We start from the raw sequence: 20,355 nt of genomic DNA, 5'->3' as shown, positions 1-20,355 counted from the left end.
GTGGCACGTCTCCTTTTACCCTTGCGGTGCTGTGATGCGAGGGTGGTGCTGGCTGCTGCAGCCGCCCTGCAGCTCCCCAGGCTCAGCCGGGCACCGGTGCGCGAGGGCTGCAGCCTCAGCAAGTGCTAATGCGCCGTATCGATCCCCAGGGCCTCTGAGCAGGGGGTGGAGGAGGAGGAGGAGGAGGCGGAGGAGGAGGAGGAGGAGGAGGGCTGCTGCCCTTCAGCTGCATTTGAGCATCTTTGCCCAGCTCGATGCTGCTGGCGGGGGGGGGTGGGTCCACCAGCTGGGGACGCAGCCGGGTGGCCTTGTGGCCACGGGGTGGGTTGTACCTAGGGCAGATGCCCGATTGTCTCCCTTTGCAGGGCCGAGCGCGCGACGGCGGTGCTGCTGGCGGACCCCTGCTTCCAGCTGCGCTCCATCCAGTACCTGCTGGGCCACGCGGAGCCCTCGGCCCTGGCGACTGCCGCCCCGGCTGCGGACAAGCGCCATTTCTCCCTGCACACCTGTAAGTGTTGTGTCAGCCCTGTGCTGGGATCTGGGCTGTGCTCACCGCCCGGCCACGGCTGGGAGGGGGGGACAGGGCTGCTGGCGTCTGTGTCCCCTGCGACATGTCCCAGCGCCCTTAGCCCTGGGGACTGGGATCCATGGCTGCCCCGCTGTCCCCCAGCAGTGGCGCTTGGTATGGGGCTGTGTCCAGTGCCCGCTTTTGGCAGCAGTTTTGTCCCCTTGCAGCACCCGATGGCCAGCTTGCTGTCCCCAGCATGGGGATCCCAGTCCCCAGCACCAGGCTCCCTGTCCTGGCTGGTCCCCGAGGGCAGCTGCAGCCCCCCCATGCATCCACCCAGCAGCCTCGGGGCAGCCCGAGGGTCACATTCACCCCACGCACACCCGCTTTGTCCCCACAGACACAGAGTACATCAGCGTGGAGGAGCTGGCGAAGGTGGACAAGATGCTGAGCCACCTGAGCGAGGAGTCCAAGCAGGCGGCTGCCACCACGCTGGTGAGTCCCCCCGGTCCGATCCCCATGCTCGGCAGCAGCCCCGGCTCCCGGCACAGCTGCCCTGGGACACGGGGTTTTGCTGCCATCGCTAACGACCTGGTGCTCCCCCCCAGCCCACCAGCGAGGAAGACCTGTGCCCCATCTGCTACGCACACCCCATCTCGGCCATCTTCAGACCCTGCTCCCACAAGTCGTGCAAGTGAGTAGCTCGTGTGCGCGACCCCCACCGGGGCGACTGCCAGCCCCCGGCCCCCCAGGCCATGCCGGGGGGGAGCTCACGCTCTTTCCTCCTCTGTCCCAGAGCCTGCATCAACCAGCACCTGATGAACAACAAGGACTGCTTCTTCTGCAAAGCCACCATTACGGGGGTGGACGACTTCACCAAGCCAGCCAGCTCGTAGCGCCCAGCCCCGCACCGCGGGCTCCCCCAGCTGAGCGGGGCGGCCCCCCCGCCGCACACTGGCTTCTCCCCAAACGCTCGCCCTGCCCAGGGCCGCGGGGCCCTCGCCCACAGGGCCAGGACCCAGCACGGGGCCGCAGCGTGGGGCAGGGGGCTGCGGGGAGGGAGAGGCCCGATGCCAGGCTCTGGGGCCAGCGTCCCCCTGGCCCAGGGCCTGGGCCATGGCAGCCCCTCTGCCCCATGGGCCGTTCTCAGGGAGGGGTGCCCAAGGCCTGGGCTCTGCGGCAGCCCGGGGGACACGTGGCAGCCCCGGCGCTGGGGCAGGGGGGCTGGGCTGGGCATTCGGGCTGTTAACTTGCCCCTGGCTGGGGGCTGACTTCATGAAATGCAGCATTAAATTATTCTTCCTTATGTGGTGCCCTGAGACACAGGGAGGGGAAGCCAGGGCAGCCCTGGTGAGCGACCCAGGGCTCGGGCCACGCTCAGGTGACGCTCAGCGGTAGATGGAAATATAAATATTTAATCCAAGCAGAGCCGGGAGTGCGGGGCCCGCCAGGGGCTGCTACATGATGATGCGCGGCTCTGGCACAGACTCGGCGATGGACTTGTGCGGCAGCACGTTGGCCCCATTGAGGTAGAGCTCGTCGTTGACGATGACGTCCTCGCCCAGCACTGTCACGTTCTCCATGCGCACCTGCGCCAGAGAGGCCCCGTCACACCTGCCCCGGCTCGGGGCTCAGTGCCACGCTCCTGCCTGCAGGAGCCGGCGCATCCCTCCATCCCTTCAGCCGCAGCCCGAGGAGTCAGGATGGCAAGAGCTGAGCCCCGATCCCCCGTGGGGTCACCCACATCCTCACCCACTGCCCCACGGAGCAGCTCCAGCCCACGATGCAGGACTCCAGCCAGGAGTGGGAACGGATGCGGGCCCCCTTCAGCACAGTGCAGCGTTTGATGCGCACCCCGTCCTCCACCACCACGCCGGCCCCGATCGTCACATTGGGGCCGATGACGCAGTTTGCCCCGATCTTGGCGCTGGGGTCCTGGAAGGAAGAGGGGCTGCAGCGGGGCCGGGAGGGCAGCCAGAGCTCTCGGCACGGCCCGCACCACTTGGCCAGCACGGGGACAGGGGGGCACAGCTTGAGGACGACAGCGAGGACAGCGGTGGGAGGACACAGAGAGCCCGTGACACATGCACAGGGCCGGCGTGCTGGGGGCTGGCACTTACCACCAGCACGTTCCCTACGACACCGGGCCCCGAGTGCAGCTTCTCGGGGTGCTGAGCCCGCAGCGCCTGCAGGTACATGCACATGCCGGTGAGGAAGTCTTTCGGCTGCCCAATGTCCATCCAGAAGCCTGCGGGGACAGAGCCACGGTGACAGCCCTCAGCGTGGCAAGACCTCCCCCGTGCTGCCCACACCGTGCACAGGGTCTTACCCTGCAGCTCCATGGCGTAGAGCTGCCCCTCCTGCGCCATGGCCGGGAAGATCTCCTTCTCGATGGAGGTGGGGCGCAGCTGCGAGGACGGGGCTCAGGGCTGAGCGGGGGACCTGGCACCCCAGCCCGGCCCAGCACCCCAGCCCCTACCTGGATGCGTTGCAGGATGCCGGGGCTGAAGATGTAAAGCCCGGCGTTGATCTTGTTGGACACGAAGACGCGCGGCTTCTCCACAAAGCGGCAGATGCGGCCGGTGTCAGCCTCGCTCACCACCACGCCGTACTTGGCCGGCTCCTCCACACGGGTCACCACCAGCGAGCCCTCGCCGCCGTGCTGCCGGTGGAAACGGGCCAGCGCCGCGAAGGGGAACTCGCAGATCACGTCACTGTTGAGGACAAAGAAGGGCTCCCCGCCCTCGGCCAGCAGGTCCCGCGCCAGCGCCAGCGGCCCCGCTGCCCAGCCGTGAGTGACGCCGCAGGGACGGGGTGAGCCCAGTGCCCGGGTCCTCCTGGCCCCACCTGTGCCCGTCCCAGCATCCCTGCTCCCCACTGGCCCTCCCAAGCCCCCAGTCCCCCTGGATCCTCACCCAGTCCTGCTGTCCCTGGTCCCTCTCATCCTGCCCATGCCCATCCTGGCATACTCCTCCCAGTGTCCCCAGTGTCCCCCAGCCCTGCCCATCCATACCCACCCATCTCTCCGTGGCGTCCCCCTGCTGGTGTCGCCCAGCCCTACCCGTACCCACACTGCTCTCCATGGTGTCCCCCTCCCAGTGTCCCCCAGCCCCGCCCATCCATACCCACCCTGCTGCTTATGGTGTCCCCCTCCCAGCGTCCCCAGCCCTATCCGTACCCATCCCGGTGTCCCCCCCCAGCCCACCCCGCCGTCCCCGGGCCTCCTCCGTCCTGCCTGCGCCCACCCCAGCCCCAGCACCTCTGCCCCTGCCCGCTGCCCGCACCCTACCTGTGCCCAGCGGCTCCTTCTCGTGGGACAGGGAGATGCGGATGCCAAGCTGCGGGCACAGGGTGAGCGGCGGGTGCGGGGCGGGTTGCGGGGGGAGGCGGGGGGAGGCGGGGGGACCCTTACCCGCTGCTCCTGCTCCCGCATGGCGGCCCCCAGCGCCTCCGACATGTAGCTCACCGCCAGCACCACGTGGCTGACGCCCGCCTGCGGGAGCGCAGGTCAGCGGGCGGCGGGGCGGCCCCCGCGCCCCCCGCGCCCCCGCGCCCCCACCTGCCGCAGGGCCTCCAGCTGGTGCAGCAGCAGCGCCTTGTTGCAGAACTCCACCAGCGGCTTCGGCCGGCTCAGGGTCAGCGGCCGCAGCCGCGTCCCGAAGCCGCCCACCAGGATCAGCGCCCGCATCCCCGCGCCGCCCCGCGCCCGCACCGACACGTCAGCGCCGCGCGCGCCTTCCGCGTCACCGCCGCCCGGCACGCCCCCCGCCCGCCCCGCGTCCCGCCGCCCAGCCCCGGGTCCTAGCGCCCGCCCCGCGTCCCTCCGCCCAGCCCCGGGTCCTAGCGCCCGCCCCGCGTCCCGCCGCCCAGCCCCGGGTCCTAGCGCCCGCCCCGCCGCCTGCCCCGCCCCGGGTCCCGCCGCCCGCCCCGGGTCCTAGCGCCCGCCCCGCGTCCCGCCGCCGCCCCGGCGGCACCAACAGCCCGCAGCTGGATGCTGGGGAAAAGCAAGCGGGGAGCAGCAGCACAGCGGGCTCCTACGGCGCTACGGGGGCAGAAGGGTCCCGCTCGCCTCCCGCCCCGCGACCTGCAAGGTGGGGTCGTTACGGCAGCAACTTGCCCGGGGCCGGTGCTGCCCCCTGGAGCGAGCAAGGATGAAGGCAACCCACGATGAGAGGAGGGAAGGGGCACGGCTGTACCCTACGGGGACAGGGAAGACGTTTAAGCCACCTGGATCCTGCCTAAGCCCCTCAGCCCAGCTCTGCCTCCCCACCCAGTCCACCCCCCGTGCTCAGTCGGCAGGGAAAGGCAGGCACGGCACACCACGGACAAAAACAGATCCTTTAATGGTTTTTGGTTCTCTGTGAAGCACAAACGGGGTGATTATTCATGTAAAAACAAACAGGGGTCAAGGCTATGTACAAGCTGTGGAGTCCCACGGCGGTGGTCCGAAGGGAAGGGGAGAGGCGGCTCCCACAGGGCACAGGTCGTCAGGCCTAGCGAGGAAGGGGAAAGGCAGGAGCCAGCGCCGGGGGGATGCAGAGGTGATCCCCAGGAGCCGGCCCGGCACCTGCCCGAGCGCAGCCGGCCAGGGACAGGGCTGTGAGGGCACCGTGGCTCTTGTAGGTACCTGGGGCACCTGATGCTCCCTCCCTCCTGCAAACCTGTTCCCTGAAAATCCCATCAGCCCTGCCTGGCGGGGCAGCGACTCGCAGAAAGGATGAAGTAGTAACCCAGCGCAGGGGAGAGCGGCAGGAATGAAGGTCCTCATCCAGAGAGCTGGAGGGGAGCAGTGGCTTGGGCAAGCTTTTGAGGAGCTGGGAGACAGGCAGAGAGGTACGATTTAGGACAAAAGCCGGCACTGCCCCTGCCCCCTTCCACCCCCAGTGCCGCAGAGCTGCGCCCGCTGCAGCTGGCCACCAGCCGAGCACCAACACCTTCCAAGCAGACCGTGCACACACAGAGTCGGCACACATGCTACATGCGAGTGTTCCCCAAACAAGCTTTCCTGAAGTAAAAAAAAAAACAAACAAACAAAACCCAAACAAACAAAAAAACCCTAAAAAACCCTCAACCCTGGCCTTGCAGGTACCCAGGCGGTTTCTCAGCCAGTCAGGGTAATGGTAACGCCATGGAACAAGTCAGTGACACTGGGGAAGGAGCAACCGGGGGTCCCAGCACAGAAACACAGAGGGGGTGATGCAGAGGGGGGTACGGTTCGGTACCACCAGGCCACAGTATCAAACGTTAATGCCCTCAACAAGGGAAGCCATGGGTAAAGCACCAGCTCCAGGCAGGAGCCCAGGCAGCAGAGCACATCCCAGCTGGCTGTTCCATCCACAAACATTGTTTATTTTGGGAAAGACTGACTCCGTGAGGCAAAGCTGAACAGTCAGGCGATGGCACTCACCGCTCAGCCAGGTCCCCCCTCACCTGCCCCCCCAGGGAGGACAGGAGCTAGCCCTAACCCTTGGCCTCCCCTTCCACCATCCCTGTGCACAGACCTGCTGGAAGAGCGGGGGCCGCGGGGCAGAGGGCCGCGCTGGGGGAAGAGGGCAGCCTCGCGCTGCGGCCCCCGAGGGCAGCAGGGAGACACTCGCGTACAACCTGTGGGACCAACATTACACAAGGGGAAGGGTTGAAATGGTCCGAAAGGCCCCGCTGCACCGCTGGGGTCGGGTTAACTGCTACAGATACTATTGCTAGCCCACGAGCTGAGTTCTTGCTTGGTCAGTGGTCCAAGGCAGAGCTACTCTTGCAGAGCCCCGTGCCTGCCTGTACGCGGGCCTGCCCACGCCACCCCGTCGGGGAGCAAGCAGGCCCCAGGCTCGAGCACAACTCCAGGTGTGCGGCATTCCCTCCTGGCCACAGCTCTGCCAGGGGTTGCATTTGGTCATTTTATTTCCATGTTTGGGTTGGTTATTCACAGTGCCCAAACAGCAGAAAAAGGCAGCATCAAAAGCAAAGCCCCATCGGCAAAACCCAGGGCAGAGCTAGCGACACCGAACGCACAGACCAGCACCTGCGCCGCTCGCCGTCAGCCCCCCAGACGCTGCCAACTATTAGTCGAGTGCCCTTTCCACATAACCCAGGAGAATTTCAAAGGGAAGGCTCTCCCGGGGGGTCCTGAGGCAGGAGGCTCCTCACGCCACAGCTCCAGCCCCCTAAAGAGCCCCGTGCTCTCCTGCTTTCTCTTCCCTACGTCCAGGTCCTCCCTCCAGAACGCACACATGACGAGCAAAGAACCAGGACACCCAACACCCAGCAGGCATCTACGGAGCCTCCTCCAGAAGGCAGAGCTAGTGTGGTCAGAACCATCTGGGCGGCACGAGGAGCTCTTCCATCCTGCCTGCCCTCAGCTCTTCTATCCAAGTACATTTAAAAACAATGGAGCAATACAATTGTTTAAAACCAAAGTTGTCTGCTTTTTCCTGTGGTAGTAGGTGGTCTTGTCTGCTCCTGCCACCAGGACAAGAATAAGAGGCTGTAGCCCGGGGCTACTGGTTTTCCTCACGCATCTGTTCCATGATGTTGATGAGGCTTTCCAGCCCAAATACATAACCCATGTCGGGTCCGTCATGCACAGTGGGGTCATCGCGAAAGCCTTTGAACGTGCTGTGTGCAAAGTCAATCATACGCACATCCACCTTGGGCTGGGCCGAGGAGCCGGGCTCCGTGCTGCCGCCATCCTGAAGGCTCTCCGGGAGAGAGCTGTCCACCCGCTTCAGGCGCGTCTCCGGCCGGCGCTCCACAAACGTACCTGCCCTGCTGTCCTTCCCATCGTAAATGATGAGAAGGGAGCTGGAGTAGAAGCGGTAGGAGGCCTGTCTCTCCAAAACTGCCTTCAGGCTTCGCAGTTTGGCGAGGATAGGCTCAAAGAGGTCCTTGCGCAGCTCAATGCCGTTGTGGAGATACTGGTAGAGGGCATTGCGGAAGCCTTCGATGGAAAGACCACGTCCATAGTATTTATTCCTGCATAAGTAATGCCCTGTGTCCAGCTGATAGACCTACAACGCCAAAGGAAAGGCAGAGCAACAGGTTAAGGCCACGCACAGAGCGCCCTGAGCTGTCCTGCACAGGGCAGAGGGAACTCGTCCTGTCCCCACCACACCCAGGAGGGAAACAGGAAACAGCTCTGCCAGTTCCCTGAATCCCAAAGCAGCTCACGGGTGCATCCCCTGGGCACAGCCAGGGTGCCCAAGCACTGGTTCTCTCCCAGGACACCCAAAGGGTGGCCCAAAAAGCATGACACAACAGACCCTGAGGCTTAAAAAGCCGACTCTTACAGCAACTCGGACAATCCTCTGGCAGCAGGAGCTGCCGGCACATATTGCCGTTATTATGCGGCATGTGATTAATGAGGGGCCCTCATTGCTTCAGAGTCTGTGGGCAGAGATCTGGATGACAAGATCCTTCTGCGGGTGGGGAAAGGAGCGGCTATTGCACAACAGCACCAGCAGCAAATCCTTGGGTGCGGGGCCTACCCACAAAAGGAGAGCAACTTCTTAACTCCCAATAGAGTACGGAAGCAAGTGTCAGCTGATGCTGGGACAGAGGGACACCTCCCTGCCCAGGCACTGTGATTCTAGCTGAACACTAAGCCATAAAACTAGTTTTATTAGAAAATCCCCTAATTGTCTGTGAACAAAACCGCTTTGGATAAAGTGGGCCATTTTGGGAGAAGCAGGTTCCTTTGCTCTAGGCGTAGAAACGAAGACAAAAAGCACGTACTATGAACACTGGTGTACCTACCTGAAGTGGAAGACTCTGTAAGTCGGGGCTCAGCAGAAAACTAACTAGGAGGTCTAAAGGGGCTGTGAAAGGGAAGGTGCAGCACCTGCAGCCTCGGGGATCCCTACCTGCATCCCACACACGCGCACGCCCAAGGTGGCAGAAGTGCTCTGTTCACACTTCTTCATCTGCCGAGCAGCCTTCTCCTCAGATGCATCATCTCCGTGCTGTCTGGTCCCCATCTTCAGATCAAGTACGCAGGGAAGCTTGAAGTGATGCACCACGTTCTCCAGCAAAAGGAACTCTGGGAGACATGTCAAGGAGAGCTCACCTGTCAGAGACACCGCTCCCTGGGGCCACCACGGACAGGGACTTGGGCCAGCATGAGATAGGGTCGGGCAACAAACGAATAGGAACCCAAAGAACAGACAGAACAAACTATTTGGGGAGGTGAAGAAAAGTACAAAACCCAAACAGCGGCACCCAGGCTTTCACACTCGGCAGAAGAAATCAGCCTGGAAAGTGGAACGGCCAACATTAAGCAAGGAGATCACATGCAGGCATACTGGAAACTCAGCAGGGGGAACCGAAGAGCAGAACGCTAGTGTCAGGAAAGACACAATCTGCCAGTAAGAATTGCTGATACATTAAGGGAGAGCTTGAAGTCTAATCAAATTAGCAATTTAACCATATGGATAAACAATACAATCCCCACGGACTGAAAACTCAAGGCTCAAGTAATAGCAGAGTACTGTTGCTATTGACCTGCCCAGAGCAGCAACACTGCCCGACACAGGGGGGAAACTGGAGAGGCTACAAAGGCAGGAAACAGAAGAGTAACGGCAGCCTTCAATTACCAGCACGCACAATGGGCAAACCCTCCATTAGGGCACAGCGCTGAGAACAAACCCGAGACAATCAGTGCAGCAGCTTGTCCCAAAGGGGAAAAAAACAACCTGAAGTTTGCCCCACGTAGCCCTGCAGGGCACAGTTCAACATGTCACGCTGAAATGGCAACCAGAGCAGAGCTAGATTAAACCTGCAAGGAAGTTTAACATTTAGAAAAAAAAAATCTATCATCAACTATGCTTGATTTTGAAAGAGGAACTTCATAAAAATAAGGAAGTGTGATTAAAAAGAATAGGACAGCCAAAAATAATTACTTCTCTGCAAGTGATACAGGCTATTTAAAAATAAAAGCTGGAGGCTCAAAGCACACGTTTGAGAATAGGAAAAGGAAGCCCACACAGTTAAAATGATGAAGAATACAGCTGTTAAAAGTAAGGTTGTTTCTGTGTGAGGAAAACAGAATCAAGCTCCAGCAGGTAAAACAACAAAAAAACCCACAAGCTGGCAAGTTCAAGACAAAAGCATGAGGAGTCACTTGCGAAGGCTTAGAAAATAACAAATCCATCCCCAATCACATGAAGAAGCCAGTCAGCCTTCCCTTCCCAGACCCCTGCCTGCAGGGTTTAAAGACAAAGTACAAAAGGAGCTACAGGGGAAGGGGGTGGGATGGGGGGGTGTGGAGAGACCCCCTATAAAGAGAAGTAAGATTAATATTTTGCTGCTTTGTTTACTGGGGAAGAGCTGAGAGGATTGCCAAGCCAGAACTCTCCGTCTGAGTTCAGAGAATTCTCAAACTGAAATGCCAAGAGAAGAGAGCGCATGTTGAACAGAAAATGAGAGATGCGTAACTCATTTAACACTGCCTTAGTACCAGGAGACTGAAGGGGGGCCACCACAACGCTCATTTGCGGAGATCTGGGGAACTACAGACTAGCCTGACCGGTCTTACAGCCAAAGTCACCAGCAAGGTCTTTGCGTGGAGATCCGTACCATTCAACAAGTGATGCAGAAGAGTGAGTGAACAGCGAGATGACAAATTTGTTTGTAGGACTAAGTTACTCAAGGTTGCCAACATGAGGAACAGTTGTGAAAAACTCCACAAGAATCTTGTGAGACTGACTTGGCCATTAAATGGGCAGGCAAAATTCTCCAGAGTTAACACACAAGATAAGGAGAAAAAATTTTTAATGCATAAAGCAGTGTGTTTTGAGACAACTATTACCAGCCAGGAGTGGGATCTGGGGGTAATGAAACAGCACTTAGAACAAGAGTGTGTCAGGAGTTATGAGGGAGGAGGGACAACAGCATTAAACACCAGTGGAAATCTCTGGTTCACCTGCATCTTCTGTATTGTGTGCAGTTCTGGTCATGGTCACCAGAAGGATACCGTAGAACTGGAAGAAATTCAAGAAAGGTGACAAGGACAAACCCAGCTCTCTCCCAAGGGATTACTGAACAAAGTAGACCTGTATCTGCTGCCAGGCAAAGCCTGACATGAAAAACTACAGTTCAAAACACAAGCTAACAAAGAGAAGGACCAGAAAAGAAAGAAAACATGGAATCTAGCTAGAAACATGGCTTCTCTTAGTGTCACTGTATGGGAAGCAGGAAGGAATAGTAAAAAGAAACATGTAATACAGCTTTGCTTGTGTGAACGATGGGAAAGCCAAAGGAAATAAGCTGCCCCAGGCACAAACGTGTAGGCCAGAGCAGCAGCAGCAACCCGACACACTCAGTTCTGCTTCCCAAAGGATACTGTAGAGTTTTCGGTCCTTGGACTCTGACCGCATGCGGCTCAGCTGCTGCTTATGACAGCGCAGGCTCCAGGGGTTATAGCTGATCTTCTCAGAGCTCAGGCCGCTGTTCCCATCCAACATCTGAAATGGAACATCTGAGTGGATGTGCAAGTCCACCCTGGGACTCTTGGTTTCCTGGATGCTGCTGGTATAAAGACAGAACAAACTTGCCTGTTAGAATCCACGCATTCTTCAGATACTTACGACTGTCATTCCCTCCCCTTGCACACGACTATCTCCTGTTCCTTCTCCTGCTGCACACTTCACACAATACAGACCTTCTTAACAGCAAATCCTCACTAATACCCTGGGCTGTGGACGCACGCTCAAGGATCTGGTCAAACATCTGTGCTAGGTTGTACTGCAATTGATGGAGTAATCGGGAACATTTTTTCCTCAGGGAGCTCCAGCTGGTGTGAGAAGGCAGAGACCAGTATTCAAAGTACCCTTGGAAGAAATTTTGGGTTAATAACCAGGTGGACTGAAGAGTGTTTGAATCTGCTCCACACGCTTTGGTTCCACATCCAACAAACTGCCAAGGGTTATCCTGTGTCAGAAGCACTTCACGTGGACAAGTTCATCCTGAATCTAGCAAAACTCCTGACGCAGTTTGCAGTGCCACAGTTTGCTGGGCTGGCAAGTGCAAGACAGCCTGCCGACTGTGTGGAAGTGCAAAATGCTCTCAACAAAAGGAGCACCAGAGCTGAAAGGGGAAGAGAGATTTCCTGCTCATCGTGTTGTCACTGGGCCCTCAAAGCTTTTACCTTTCAGTGCTGTCACTGGCCAGGCCAGGCTTTTCCTCCTTGTGCTCAGTGCTGCTGCTTGATCTGTGAAGGCTCCGACGCGAGTGCTTGCGTCGCGGCTGGTCCCTCTCCGGCATATCATCCTGCTCCAGAGCCTCGTTCTCCACATAGGGATAGGCCACCAGGTTAATGTAGCCATCGCTGTCTCCCTCAAAACAGACAGATACCACACCTGCCGGAGAGAAGTGACATGCCAGTTCTGTTTCCCAGGGCAGGGAATACACAACCACTAGCACCTAAATGTTCAACAGAGCAGCAAAGCAAATCCAGAGCAACGAAAGGAGGTTTAAGACTACAAGAACCCAAATGTTGTTAGCACAGCACAGAGGAGAAATCCCCCAAAGAGTGCCCTGTGTCACTACCTGAGTGAACACTCAGCAGCAGCAGGGGAAGCTCTGCCACCCACAGGAAATTAAGGACAAAAGCGCAGCTGGTAGGCTGAGGGGTGTGATTATTTCCTTCCATTCAGTCTTGCAGCAAATGTCGTCAAACTGGAGAAAGTCAAGCACAGTCTACCAAGACGTTGAGGGGGGCAAAGCATACGAAATATATATCTAGTTCATTGGGGTAAGTATCTATGTCCTGCAGAAGCGTTCCTGCTGTTGACAAGGACATTGCTGGCCAAGGAGGAGTGTACTTTCTCCGATAAAGGAGCTCTCCAGCATCTGAGCTCTGAAGTACAGAGCTCTGAGGCCGAGGTGACACCTGCCACTCATCACAAGTCAGCCAGTCTTGCAGAAAAGGGATCTGCAAACTCCTCTGCTAGGGCTTCCTAGCAATAAAAATAGGAGGCCCTGGAAGTAAAACTACCCCAGCCAGGTGCAGGCAAGCAGGACCATTTGTGTCCTGTCCAGTTCTACCTTCTGAAGGCTCCTGGAAAGCAACATAGTCCAAGGGAAGGTATAGATCTTTCACAGCACAGACTGAGTATATCTAGCTGGCCAGCCACAGAGCGGGACAGCTGACACTTCTAGTTAGGGCTGACATCTTCATCTTTGGGACTCCCCCAGCCCTGAAAATGGGGCTATCAGCCCATCTCCTAACTTGCAATGACAAAAATCATTCATTAGCTTGTCACCAGGATTGAACAGCTGCTAGGAGTATCAGATGCTAGATGCACCGAATCAAATGATTCATCACAAACGTGAGGAAACCTCGCACTGCTCAGTTGATGCAGGCCATCATGTTACTGTCCTTCCTTTTTCCTTATCTGCACATGACAACGCTAACGAGATTCAGGCAGCTCAACGCAACTTCAGAGCACTTCAGGACTCCAGCATGTCACTACATAAATGCCACTCCAAGTGCTCTGGCTGCCTGGATATGCTCCTCAAGATATCTCTGTAAAGGGCAATCTTACAGTAACACCTGAGTGCTCAGACAGGAAACATCATCCCCAATACTCCTCTCCCCCAGATCAGCAGGAACAATTTCTGGGACTATCAGGAAACTGCACGGGACTCTCGGATGAAATCCCACACCGGGGTGGAGGTGCACGTCCTATGCCTTTAGGCTACCAGGAAGTATCTGACTTCAAGACGACAGGTCTCCATCTGGACTATCAGCTTCGTCAGTTTAAACACATCTTCCAAGGAAAGCCTGACACCGTATCAATTCTAGTAACTACACAGGCTTCAGCTGGGATTTCTGATGGGTCACTAGAGCACCGTATTGGCCCCAGAGCAGCTTGAGGGTACAAGAAGACCCGTCTGTTGGAGACTGTATCCTTCACTCGTGATCTGCATACAGACACAGGTAGGTAAGCTGACACTGCTTCGAGACCTTCAGGCCGCAGCCAGATCAAACGGCAAGACCCTGAACAGATGGTGGTCCCAGCTGTCTGTGAAGCACCATCCCCTCCCAGCGCCACGCGGTGACAAAGCAGCGGAGGCAATAGGAGCGCCGAGTCCCCCAGAAGGCTACCTGCCAGTGTCACCATCCTGAATACATGGCCAAAAGCGTATCGAGCTTCTGAAAGATACACATGAGCTGCCAACCTCCTACAACGATACCGACACTGGAAAATTCCATTCCTTCAAAGCAGCTGGGGACAAGGCTTCACCTCAGCGCTGGGAAAGCAACGCTTCCTGCTTCAGCAGCTTTCTGATACGGGTCCATAAAAGAGATGGGATGAGGAAGCAATAAATTACAGGACTGGAATGTGCAAATGCTCAGTATATGACCGAATTTCATTTGCTCAAGGTCAAGGCTGTAATTGACAGTAACTTGGTAGTAGAGTTACTTCAGTTACACATCCATTACCTTAAGCTTCAGACTACAACTGTCACACTGCATATTCTCTGTCTAGAAAGAGGAGCAGATTAAACTCTGCACGCCTACAAAAAAAGACTTCCTCCTTTCCAACTGCTCCTATCAAATTGCTAGCCAGCAAAAGAGAATTAAAAACAACAAATAAAATGACACCAAAAGACAGCAAGACATCAGTAGCTGCAGGAAAATGAGAGGGCAGGTTCTTGAAGCATGTAACTGCATTCTGGAACGACAAAAGGCCTCACCTTTGTACTCAGGTGTGAACTCCTTCATTTCAGGGGGCAGAGATTCATAGAAGCGCTGTTCTCTGGTAATGAGGGGCTTGCAGACAGTATGGTCGTCGTAGCGCATCATGCTGCTGTGGCCGCCCACCTGGTGAATGAAAGGCTCCAGCAGAACCCCCCGGTCTCCGGATCGAGTGGCATTCTTGCCATACTTGCCCACTTCCATGGTTTGACAAACACACATTGCGTTGGGCACCAGTTGCACTCTTGGAGCATGGGGAGAGCCACATGGGCTGGGAGGGGTAGCTCAGCAGCAGTCAGGCAGCCACAGGGGGGAAATCCTGGCAATCTGCTTCCTTATAATGATCTGAAAAAGCAAAGGAGAGTCCTGTGAACGGAGGACCACTTGCATTCGCTCCCTGTTGGCTCAGAAAAGTTTTGGGTATTTATTTATATCAATAACTGTTCCTCTTCTGTTCTTTGTTTACATCCCACTTGTTCCAGCATGCTGCTCACCACCTCTTTAATCCTACAGGTAAACACACCCTAATTCGGAGGCAGCCTCATCTACAGCTTCTCCAATAGGGTTGACAAGAGACACAAGGAGGAGATATGAGTATTTTGAGCCTCCTCATCTTTAGCAAATACTATTGCCTTCCTTTAGTTCATTTTATCAGTAAGGCAACGTGATAAAGGAGCACAAACCATGAGCTACAGCACAATTAAAACCAAGCCCACACCTGCCTATCAGCAACAGTGACTGACACAGGCAGAACAAACATTTCAAGAATCCGAATTCCACTCCTTGTGCTTCTGCATTTTTAACATCTAAATGACTAAATAATTCCTGTTCACCTCCTACTCTAACATTGTTTCCTCCTTTACTGATTCGTTTCTCTTCAAGCTCTGACACTGAGCTCTGTCGGAATAAGACAGTTATTCTGTCGCTGTGCATATGCTGTAACTGAATGGATTCCACTCGGACTCTCTCCTTTATTACTCTAAACCCTTCAGGACAACAACTATTTCCTGAAGCTTCCACAGCACCTACATGCACAACAGGTCCCTGATCTTTAGAGGCAGGCAAGAGAGATCGCTAAATCCAAATGAGATTAGAAGTGCTTTGGAGAAGACAGACGCTCTTTTAAGGTTTGCACAGTGCCCGGCACAGCCACAGGATGATGGAAAAGTAAAGCCGTCCAAATTCTCTCCAGATGATTTGCCCTTTCCAGCTTAGATCATAGCTGCTCCTGAGGCTGCTAGGGAAACCACCACAGGATTTCCTCGTAACGATGAGTTATCCAAAGCCTTTGGTACAAGAACCATATGGTGACTACAGTTTCTGAATTCATCAAATTTCCAGTTTCTTAGCGCAGCCACAGCCAAGGGCAGTAATTTAAGAACTGAGGAATCTTGGAGGCCTGAACAAGGGACGTGGTTCAGACTGTTCCTCATCTGGCCACGGGATGTCTCCACAGCTACACAACACTGCCAGGCTGGGGGAAGTTCTGGATGAAGATGGGCTCTTCTCCCTCCCCTCCAATTCAATCACATAAGAGATGCAGCTCAAGAGATTCAAAAGGAGGGGCGACACTTCATAACGTGTTTAACCCAACCTAACCCAAAAGCTCCCCGCAACAGGACAATGCTTCTCTCTCCCGGTCCGCACGTTCCTGTTCGCTCCCTCGCACTGGATTTTGGGATAGTATGAGTGTACGTACATTTGAGTTGAATCATCTCACTGATCCGATGGAAAACATTTCCTTTTGTGGTTACATGACCACACAACTACATTCAGCGTAAGGGGAACAATGTGAATATTTAACTGGCTTTTAAGGTGGGGGGCAGGGAACAGGAGGGAAAAAAAACAAAACACCACCACAGACGGTCCCTCTCTGTAGCAACCCGTATCAAAGTCTCTTCAAACAAAGCCTGCCTCCTAAACTCACTCAGAGCCTACGTTGTATCACAAAGACAAAAATCATGCTGTGGATTTCTCTCCTCCCTCTTACTTGCCTTATCAACAAGAAGAAATTTCAGCAGCAGAGGCTTGCTTATGTCATATATGTTTTAGTTTGGTTTAATGGTAGTTAATATCCGAGAACAAGCAAGGTGCCAGCATCTGCAACAGATCAGCACTTCACAGATTTCAGACGAATGCTTTACAGACTTAAATCTCCCCTTGCTGACGCAGCTTTGTCTTGGATTCAGTTTCTTTTATTTTGCTAATGACTAAAGCAGAGTTTTCAGTTATTCCAAACAATATAGGGGACAAGTTTAACTTCACACCTTCCTATAGTTTAAAATTCGCAAGACAGGAGAAATAAAAGATTCACCTGTGTGGTAACAGTAGTTGCCAGGCTGGGGAGACATGCGTATGATGCTCAGGTCTGGTACTAGTCCCAGTTTTCACTGAAAGCCAACCACAAAATGTCTCAGGGTCTCAGTTTTGCCAGTGACGGAAGGAAGTACTATTATCCATACTTTAGAGAAGGGGGATTATCTAAGCAGACTCATTAGCTTCAGACACCTTCACTAACTTCACATGGAGATCACAAACACCCCTGCAGACACACCCCCCCTCCCCAAGGCCCACGCAGACTGTTCTCACAGTTAGAAGTGCCTCACCTATGGGCTACAGGCAGATTTCGGTCATCAGAGCAGGAGATTTGAACCCTTTCCCTACTTTCAGCAGTCTTCTTTCCTAAAGGCGAGCAACAACGAAGCACATGCCACCTGAATTATTCTGAGGACAGCAGCCACCCACTCTGCAGAGTCCCTCAAGCCTCCTCCACTGCATGGCCTAGAGATATCCATGAGACGACTGCAGTCGTCGAAGGGCTCCTGGGAACGCGGCAATGAAAACAGGCTGCAGCCACCAAGAAGTGCCCCAGGCTCACTGCCAAGTACCCCACCGCCCCCAAGAAAACCCAACATGACAAGTTTTGGATGTGCAGCCACACCTGGGAGGGAGTGACAGCCACAAAAAAAAAAAAAATTCGGTGGCCGTGATGCAAGAGAAGGAGCTGGGCACCAGGTGGGTAGAGTCCAAACCTGGTTACGACAGCTCCACATATTCATCCACGCGCTCTAAAGAAAACAGCGATATAGCCAATATTTTCCCATGTACAGATGAATGTGAGAAAAAATACTTTGTGGCAAGTAGCATTTCAGAGACAACATTTTTACAGAGGAAGCTATCTATAGGGCTTGAAAAACAGACACTTTATAGCTCAGATACAGCTTAGTGTTTTTCATCAGACTAACTCAAAGTAAAGGGTTATTACTAAACACGGACACTATCCACAAATAAAGACAGAAGAATCCCAGCAGTTTCAAACAAATATAAAGTAGAAAACTATTTGAAGGCCTAAATATTACTCATCCTTCCTCTGTTAAACAAAGGCATGGGTTCGACTATTTTAGCCAGCTTATAAAATTCAAAGTCCTTCCAATTATACCGTAAAACGCAGTGCACAATCCACACAACAGCTTGAGGGAGACCCAAGCTCATCCAAACAGATCCTTTAGTATCCTCCAACACCACCGCTATAGCTCAAACAGCAGTAAAACATTCAGGCCAGTTTAGCATCCCCCCTTCCAACAGACTGATCTATAGTTAGCAAGACAGATCGCCCATCAAGCCAGACTCACGAGAGGCGAGGGCTGAAGTTCCGGAGCAGAGTTATCAGTGATTACCCATAGGACATACCACATCCCATATTCCATTATCCTCCCCAGTAAAAAACTCTTGTACTGGAAGAGAAATTACTCCACAACGTTTAAGTCTAGATGCCTGTCTGTCAGTGTATCTGCTCCAAATTTGAACTGCATACTTCACTGTTCAAACACTTTTTAGCAGGATGGGCATAAAGAAGAGCAATAAGCTGTATTTTCTTGTAGTAACGCACAAAATATTTCCGAACAAAAGTCAGGAAGACACACAAGGTAACTCTGCTCTTCCTAACCATTAAGTGGGGTAAAGCCTGCCCCCAATACCAACATTACCCTCCAGAAGGGAATATTCCCCTCCACAGAAACAAACAGCGCTGTGCTCCTGAAGACCCAGCCAGAGTACTCTTAAACATTACTGAACCCTGGCTGAAGTCTTACCAGACCACCACCAGAATCAAGGAGATGCCTGCTCCTGCCAGCTCACGGCAGCAGAGCACCGCCACCTGAGGATGCCAGCACAGGAACAAGGGAGTGGGACGAGCAGGGATGTCCTCTTTGATGGTGTAACTTAAGGTGACAGGGAAACTAGCCTCAAAGCTCACCACACACTTGAGAGATGGGGGCAGAGAGCTGCACTGCAATGGGTGTGAGAATTACTGCAAACCGCACCACGATGCTGATGTTCCCACTCGTTATAAGCCGTCTTGTACGGGAACACTGGCAATGCTTCATGACTCACTAGTAAAGCTATTTTCCAAAATAAAAAGGAGAACAAACATTTAAAATTGTGATGTATTACACAGCGAGAAAGCTGACTGCATTAAGCACTGTTGACTCACACTTTGTTGTAAGCAGCTTGCACATCCATCTTTCCAGCATCACCTTGCTGCGGCTCCTACGATTGTGGCCAGCCCTCAGGACCTGCGGTGCTGAAGACTAAGGCAGATGGCCTCTGACGATTCTGGAGCCGGGCCACAGGTGAGGGATAAATACTGACCTCAAGGTCACGTTGACAGAAGTTGGACTTTCCCTTAACAACCCCAAAGCAGTCAGAAGCAAAGCACAAGAATACAAAATACCAGTATACCAGGCAAGAGGACTACAGCACGTGGCCAGTGGGTACCTGGTGACTGCTTCTTGTGAGCTAGACTTGTTAGCAAAGAGAAGCAGCAGCTAGCATCCACGCTGAAAAGCATGGTGTTTCCTAGTCATGCTGGATCGGGTGACCCAACTTCTACAGAAGAAAACACAGTGTAAGAAAAAAAGCAACTCCTGCTGTGCTATGAGATCAGCTTCCCAGCACAAAAGCTGACCCACAGGCCCAAGACGTCTCTGTCTAGTCAGCGGAAAATGGAGACGACCCTGGGACCGGGGCAGAGAACACAACTCTCCAAGAACCTGCAGCAACATTTAGGATGTAACCAGGAACATTTGGCCAGCGTTGTATCCACGAAGCTACAAACCTTCCTAGCCTGCTTGGGCACACAGCTTTGACTCCTGAGCCTTCCCCTGCATCTTGTCCAACGCTTGAACTATTACCAAATACAGCCCTTTTTGGACACGCTGCCCTCACCAAGGCAAGCGTGGTTCTTCAGATCAAGGCCAGATAGTAGAATACGATCCATATGCACGCATCAAAAGTGAAACAGAAGCCTTAGGAAAAGCTGCTGAAGAATACCAGCTGAGGAAGAGAATGCAACAGTGAGGCTGGTGGAGGAACTGCAATGAACAAGGCCACAGAGAGGACAATACTCACTAATAGGTGTGCTCCACCCTGTGCCACGAGCTGAACAAAAGCACGCTTCCTTCACCAACACTTTTCCTGCCTCAAGAACAGGGCACAAATGCACCAACTGCTGAAGTGTGCACAAGGAAAGGGCCTAATCTACCCTAAGACAGGGCTTGATTGAACTGACAGAAAGGACCACATGGAAAATAAAATTAAGCTTGTAATACGAGTCCTTAGGCAAACCTTATGCTTCTGTCTCCCAGAGATCTGACGGAAGACAATTTGTGCCATACTTCTATCACGCTAATCACAAAGCTTCAGCACTTCTGCCAGGAGCCTGAGAGACCAAGAATTTTCTCCTCTTCTCTTCCTAAGAAAGGAGCGGAAGCCAAGCCTTTTCAGCTCTTTCTGAAGAAAGAAAGGCTGAGCTATGCACTTTTAACTATGGCTGGAATGCCTAAACCACTCGTTAAAACCAGTGCCTAGATATGGGGTTAAAGAAGGCTTTTTTCTTAGAGGCCAGATTAGCAAAAATTGCAAAGGCCTTTCTGCTGTCACCTACTCATACAGCACGGCATGCTTTCAAGGAGGGATGAGGTACTTGAAGTCCTTGCTAGGGATCTAGACCCAGGGCACAGACAATATCTGTTTTCTCACACTGGCACACTACAGTGGTAGCTTCTCTCTTTTTTTTTTTGTTTGTTTTTTAAGCCAAGCCTTAGCACACAACAGTGCATAGGGAGCATCTGTAACGTTTAGCAACATATGGAGC

The 20,355-nt window shown here is 54.3% G+C and overlaps 3 protein-coding genes across 8 annotated transcripts in view; 1 reads left to right on the top strand and 2 right to left on the bottom strand.

The window, feature by feature from the left end:
• RNF123 (ring finger protein 123) overlaps positions 1-1,814 on the top strand; it is a 52,038-nt gene extending 50,224 nt beyond the window's left edge. The window contains exons 36-39 of the mRNA XM_075159315.1: positions 366-508; positions 909-1,003; positions 1,117-1,202; positions 1,305-1,814. Coding sequence (XP_075015416.1) covers positions 366-508; positions 909-1,003; positions 1,117-1,202; positions 1,305-1,404 — 424 coding nt within the window. The 3' untranslated portion in view covers positions 1,405-1,814. The remainder of the gene's footprint in view (positions 1-365; positions 509-908; positions 1,004-1,116; positions 1,203-1,304) is intronic.
• Positions 1,815-1,903: 89 nt separating this feature from the next.
• GMPPB (GDP-mannose pyrophosphorylase B) lies at positions 1,904-4,247 on the bottom strand. Of its 2 annotated transcripts, XM_075159312.1 has the most exons (8): positions 4,068-4,247; positions 3,921-4,001; positions 3,798-3,846; positions 2,988-3,289; positions 2,838-2,916; positions 2,629-2,756; positions 2,261-2,443; positions 1,904-2,097 (listed from the first exon to the last, which is right to left on the bottom strand). In XM_075159312.1, exons 1-8 carry the CDS (start codon positions 4,194-4,196, stop codon positions 1,966-1,968), a joined length of 1,083 nt encoding a protein of 360 aa, XP_075015413.1. In that variant the 5' UTR covers positions 4,197-4,247; the 3' UTR covers positions 1,904-1,965. The 2 variants fall into 2 exon arrangements, with proteins under 2 accessions (XP_075015413.1, XP_075015414.1); XM_075159313.1 differs by lacking the exon at positions 3,921-4,001 and having other exon boundaries at positions 4,068-4,227.
• A 585-nt stretch (positions 4,248-4,832) lies between these two features.
• The window catches only part of IP6K1 (inositol hexakisphosphate kinase 1), a 39,537-nt gene continuing 24,014 nt past the window's right edge, over positions 4,833-20,355 (bottom strand). For 4 of the 5 annotated variants that reach the window (XM_075159310.1, XM_075159307.1, XM_075159306.1 and 1 more), the window contains 5 exons: positions 14,201-14,546; positions 11,646-11,856; positions 10,842-11,026; positions 8,365-8,540; positions 4,833-7,512 (listed from right to left, as the gene is read on the bottom strand). In XM_075159310.1, coding sequence (XP_075015411.1) covers positions 7,003-7,512; positions 8,365-8,540; positions 10,842-11,026; positions 11,646-11,856; positions 14,201-14,423 — 1,305 coding nt within the window. In that variant the 5' untranslated portion in view covers positions 14,424-14,546 and the 3' untranslated portion in view covers positions 4,833-7,002. The remainder of the gene's footprint in view (positions 7,513-8,364; positions 8,541-10,841; positions 11,027-11,645; positions 11,857-14,200; positions 14,547-20,355) is intronic. The other variant, XM_075159309.1, reaches the window with a different exon arrangement.

The sequence above is a fragment of the Calonectris borealis genome, chromosome 10, assembly GCF_964195595.1.
Source record: "Calonectris borealis chromosome 10, bCalBor7.hap1.2, whole genome shotgun sequence".
NCBI classification, from domain to species: domain Eukaryota; kingdom Metazoa; phylum Chordata; class Aves; order Procellariiformes; family Procellariidae; genus Calonectris; species Calonectris borealis.
This window is presented reverse-complemented; position numbering and strand designations above follow the sequence as displayed.

Bases quoted from the DNA above. Each gene is read 5' to 3' on its own strand.
- GMPPB (XM_075159312.1), bottom strand. From the start codon at position 4,196: ATGCGGGCGCTGATCCTGGTGGGCGGCTTCGGGACGCGGCTGCGGCCG. The intron at 3,290-3,797 runs GTAGGGTGCGGG...ACGGCTGGGCAG, and splicing joins GAAGGAGCCGCTGGGCACAG to CGGGGCCGCTGGCGCTGGCG. The intron at 2,444-2,628 runs GTAAGTGCCAGC...TCTTCCTTCCAG, and splicing joins TCGTAGGGAACGTGCTGGTG to GACCCCAGCGCCAAGATCGG.